This window comes from Vicia villosa, linkage group LG1 (assembly GCF_029867415.1).
Source record: "Vicia villosa cultivar HV-30 ecotype Madison, WI linkage group LG1, Vvil1.0, whole genome shotgun sequence".
Classification (NCBI taxonomy): domain Eukaryota; kingdom Viridiplantae; phylum Streptophyta; class Magnoliopsida; order Fabales; family Fabaceae; genus Vicia; species Vicia villosa.
In genome coordinates this window covers 182,241,596-182,247,438 of record NC_081180.1, presented here as the reverse complement: position 1 = coordinate 182,247,438, position 5,843 = coordinate 182,241,596, and the positions used below count along the sequence as shown (strand labels likewise).

Below are 5,843 nucleotides of genomic sequence, written 5' to 3'. Positions count from 1 at the left end.
GAACTTTCCTTATTTTAATCTTTGCTACTAAACTTGTGAATGATCTTTTACCAAACCAAACCCAAAGTAACTTTAACTCAAGACAACATATAAAACGACGGTGATATCACACAAATCCCAGTGGAAACGATAATCTAAAAGTACTGCAATATACTTTCAACACAATGCTCACTCCATATACAAATCATATGCTAATTAAAAGCAATTAATTTTTATTCCTCATATTTTAATATATAATATTTAACTATAAATTTTCAATTTCTAGCATTTGAACTTCTTAACCAGAACACAAAAATATTAATACCATAAGTAATCTAAAATTTAATTTCATTTATAATTGAGAATGGAAAACATTTTTTCTTAACTTTTGAAAATAAATATGAAAACAATTTACAATAAACTTATCCATCAAATCAACTTTTCTAAGCCATACAACACACCAGTATACTTGGACATTTGATCAACATCTGAACCAAAATAGATATCTCTTATCTTTTGAAAAATATGAAGAGTTAGCAAACTATCTGAACCAGCTTGATGACTCTTCCCAGCAAAGCGGTCTAAATTTAAAGTCTTACTAACTCTATCCAAACCACCATAAAGACCTTCACAGAACTTCACCATATGCTTGACATCATAAATAGCATTTCCAAAATAAATACGAACTAAAACTAAAAAATCATCAAGATCTTGGGGCAAAGCACGTTGTGTTAGTGCCTTAACAAGGTAACCGAAATCATAAGGACTATGAAATGTAACCCAACTTACATCCTCATTACAAACAAGTCCAGATGACATCAAAAGTTCAGCAAAACATATTGAATCAATACCAAGTTTCTTATTTTTTGCGAAATCAATACCTTGACTTCGAAGAAGTTCTATAGAATCATGATTATGGATGTCGTGTTCAACATCAAAATCACAGAAATTAAATTCCCAAATGAAAAAATTAGAAGTTCCGAGGTTTGGAAGGTTACCATTGGCGTCAGAGAGAGTGAGTCCAACTTGGATAATATTAAGGTCGTCCACATTAGCCTTCAAAAAAGAGTAGTGGGTGTCGGAACTTTGAGAATGGAAAGGCAAATCTGTACTCCCAGGAAGGACGACAACACCGGGAAACTCAGTGTCCATGGAAATAATTGGATAGGAATCAACCAATGAACTAATCAACTTGAACTCTGATTCAAGGTTGGATGACCACACCGATCGAATCACAGTTGATGGAGCACAATAAGGCTTTGTGGTGAACATGTTTTTTTGTGAATATTCTCCAACTGTAAAATAAAATAAATTAAGTTAGACATTAAAAGTTTACAATTATAAATAATATCTAGTCAAAAAATTAAATTGTTATGAATAATACTAAAAATATAAGAAAAAAAATTACAATCAAGTTTAAATATTATAAATAAAACTTAGTCAACGAGAGTTATTATAAATATTAATTGATAGATACAGTTATTATATTCATTTTTTATTTTTTAATATTATAAATATTTATTTATTTATTTAAAAAATTATTTTTATGAGTTTGGTTAGTAAATTTTTTAAAGAACTATTATTTTATTATATTTATTTCATCTATATGAACATTAACTTTAAAAAAAAAAGCAAATACTAATTTGAATTTTATAAAATAATAAAGAATCATTGTATTTTTTAGAAAAAATGTATTGTACTGAATAAGAAAGAGACAAAACAGGGTATATGAGACATGCTAAAAAATATTAACTACCGTAAAAAAAGGAAGACAACAAAATAAAGGGAGGATATCATCACACGAATAAAACCACCGAAAGTGTGTGTGATCTAGCGGTGAAACGTTTGGGTCCTGAGAGTGTGCTCCTCTCAAGATCTCAGGTTTGAAACCCACTAGATACAAATTGCTTATTAAAAAAAAAATAAAACCACCGAAAGAAAACTATAAGAATAGAGCACATCAAGGATTTATTATATTTTGATTAAATATATCAAATTTATTTTAATTATTTTAAAGATTCAAACTTATCGCTTTATATTGTTCAATTCCAATTTTTATATTTATTTTTTCTAAAAAAAATTTATGTTGCATGTTCTAACTAACATTAATTTTGTGGATATATCTTTATAAGACCTTAATTACAAGTTTAAGAATGTGATTATTTTTTTTAATAACTATTAATTTATTATAATTTCAAATTCAAGAATAAATTGATAGGAAAAGAGAAAATAATTTAAATTTTTTAATTTCAAAATATATTAATGTAATTCATTTCTTACCTGAGATAAGAAAGAGTGAAAAAAAAATTGCAAACAATATCAAATAACAAAACCAAATAGACCTAACCTAAGAAAGAGTCTGCCAATCAATATCAAAACGATCCTAGCATTGTGGGTAAGTTATTAAGGTTATTATTATTATTACATTTTTTAAAAAAAAATTCACTTAGAAAATGCAACCAGATGTTTTTTAAAAATTTATATTAAAATTGATAGTAAAATATTTAAAGGAATTAAAGTTCAAAGTATTAAAAAGGAAAATAAATATATTTTTAGAAAGAGAAAACTATATTTAACTCTAATATGGATTAACAACTAACTTAATAATCGAGAAGAAAAATAACTTAATTTGTTGTCATGGAAAAATAAATCTTACTTAATAAGAGCTTATACTAAAATATTATATAAAAAGCTTAATGAATAAAATCTTAGGTACCGCAAGATATAAATATCAAATAGTAGTGCTAATTCAATGTGTGTGCAGTTATCGATGAATAAAACATGATATCATGTATAAATGCTTTGTACCTTATTCATCCAAATAAATCATGTATAAATAAATGCTTTGTACCTTATTCATCCAAATAAACCATTCATATTATGCGTATGATTCATTATTTGATCGAAATGCAACAAAGATAAAAACGACAATATTTACTTTTTAGATTTGAAAAATTAAATTGGGAGCTATTACGGTAAAAATGAACCATTTAAATTTTAAAGTGAGCAATTTATTTTAAAGAATAATATAAATAATTGATGAACACATTAATGGCTCATAATAAATGCATATGCATGATAAAAAAATCGTGGAAGAACAAATTAATTGTTAGCTTTAGGAAAAAGCTAATATTATTGGGTGAGGTGATAAAGAATATGAGCATCTTAAACAAATCGTGAAGGATTGGTTGGAAATCCACCAAAATCTATGATGAATTTCTATCAATCTCGATGAACAAGGTTGTTATCACTACACAATAACAAAAAAAAGAGAAAAAAATTTAAAGAAGAAAAGAGTAACTCTCTGTCTACAAACTATAGAAAACTTTGTTATTCACTTGTAACTGCAAATTCTGTGAATACAACTTTTTGACTTGATTACAAAATAACGAGGGTTACTCCCTACTTACAAATTTAGGTTAGTTTGCTTCCTAAGCCAAAGCCCAAAACTATAATAGCCCAAAATACCTATTTTGGACCTAAATCAAATCTAATCTTTTTAAATCTAAATTAAATCTATCTAGATCTAAAACAAATCTGTGTGTAACAAACTGTTTCCACACTTCTAAACAAAATCAAATCTTTTCGACACAAGGAATTATAATTTAACACACCACCTAATTCATTGTGTCTAAGTTATCTATGTTCATCATAGCTCTTAGTTTTCTGAACACTTTGACTTGCACTCCCTTCATCATAATATCTGCAATCTGATTCTGTGTTCTACAATGTTCCAACTTTATCTTTTGTTGTGACCATCAGCAACATCTATTCTTCTTCTTGTTTTGCAAACTTGGCATCACTTTCTTGATTCTTATTCTTTTCTGGACACTTTGTAGAATAGTGACCATACTTCTGATAATTAAAACATTGTATATGACTTTTGTCAAACTTTCGACCACCACCTTTTCCTGTACCTGCAACACCACCTCTTTGGTTGCTTTGGTATGAGGGTTTTCTCTAATTCGACCAACTTTCTTCTTGTTGATTTCGACCATTGGAATTTTTGTGGCCACCTCTACCTTTATTTACATTCCAGCTTCCTTTGGCGACTGAGCCTGCAAAGCCATATCACTCTTCGACTTGCTTGCTGCTCTTTCAGTCATTCATTGTTCATGAAATTCAAGCATCCCTTGAAGCTATTCCTTTGTCAATTTCGACAAATCCTTTGACTCTTCTATGGCTACCACCACGTGGTCGAACTTAGGGGCCAAAAACCTCAAGATCTTTGAAACAACAGCTCTTGTTGTTAACGTTTCTCCACTTATCTTGATTTGATTTACTAGTTTCGTAACCCTAGTGAAAAATCGGTTATGCTTTCGCTATCTTCCATCTGAAGTAATTCATATGTTCTCTTGTGAGTTTGTAACCTCGCCTCTTTTACCATCTCCGCGCCTCCAAAGGATTTTTCAAGAATCTCCCAAGCTTCTTTTGCGGATTCAGAATCACTAACCTTTTCGAAGTTGTCTGGACTCAGACATTGATGAATTATAAAAAGTGCTTTATAACTCATCTTCTTTGATTCTTCATGTTTTTTCTTTTCTTCTTTTGAAGCATCTTCTTCAAGCTCTTCTACTCCAGCCTTTACAAGATCTCAAAGGATTTGACACCTGAATAGAACCTTCATCTGCTTGCACCAATTCTCATAGTTATCTACATTCAGAATTGGTACACTTGCTGGATAATTTCCAATATCATAATTCACCATCATCGTGATTTTCTTCTTCTTCTTCTTCCCTTGATCGATAAACCGAAGATAAACCGGAGCTCTTGATACCAGATGTTGGAAATCCACCAAAACCTATGATGAATTTCTATTAACTTTGATGAACAAGATTGTTATCACCACACAATAACAATGAAAATAGAAAATAAAATTAATGAAGAAAAGAAATTAGGATTTCTGCAGAGTAACTCTCTGCCACAAACTGTGGAAAACTTTGTTATTCACTTGCAACTACAAATTCTATGAATACAACCTTTTGACTTGATTACAAAATAATGAGGGTTACTCCCTATTTATAGATCTAGGTTAGCTTGCTTCCTAAGCCAAAACCCAAAACTATAATAGCCCAAAATTCCTATTTTGGAACTAAATCAAATCTAATATATTTTAAATGTAAATTAAATCTATCTAGATCTAAAACAAATCTGTGTGTAACAAACTGTTTCCACACTTCTAAACAATATCAAACCTTTTTGACACAAGGAATTATAATTTAACATGACTTAAAAATGCCAACTTACATGATGGTCCAGTTGAGCGTGTGATATGAAATATTTATGCCACTCTTTTCTAGATGCGAAAGATGGTGTACATGCAAAAGATATTTTGATGTCAATGTTAGACAATATGATAGCAAGTAACAAATGAATATATTGACAAAAAGATCATGCATAGGGGATGGACCCCTATTTTTAGAGTAAATGAACTTTGATATGCTGCACATAGTTGTTTGTTTCCACTAAGGTTATCTCATATAACAATTGTACTGTTGTTGATATTTGTGAGCTTGTTAACATAATTGCATCTAAATTAGGGATGATCCTGAGTCTCTTCGAAATAACACTACAATGAAAATCCATCTCAACTCACACAATTGAATTTTGAGTCCGATGAAGAGTCTTTTCGAATTCACTATATCAAATATATTATAGATCAAACAATTGGCTCATTTGATAGAAGTTTGAGCAGTATAGCACATATGAAAATATTTTTGAAATCTTGTTTAGTATTGAAGGCTTATATCATTATCTTATAGGAATTTGAAAAGCATGTTGTAAACATTTTGAAACTTTTTTAAACATGACGATTCTCTTGATCTTGATGGTGAAATATTATTTGAAGAATTGAAAGTTATTAG

At 29.4% G+C, this 5,843-nt stretch overlaps 1 protein-coding gene across 1 annotated transcript; it reads right to left on the bottom strand.

The window, feature by feature from the left end:
* Window positions 1-408: 408 nt before the first annotated feature.
* On the bottom strand, window positions 409-4,460 carry LOC131660708 (probable CCR4-associated factor 1 homolog 9). The gene is made up of 2 exons (XM_058930008.1): window positions 4,433-4,460; window positions 409-1,274 (listed from the first exon to the last, which is right to left on the bottom strand). Exons 1-2 carry the CDS (start codon window positions 4,458-4,460, stop codon window positions 409-411), a joined length of 894 nt encoding a protein of 297 aa, XP_058785991.1.
* Between the last annotated feature and the right edge of the window lie 1,383 nt (window positions 4,461-5,843).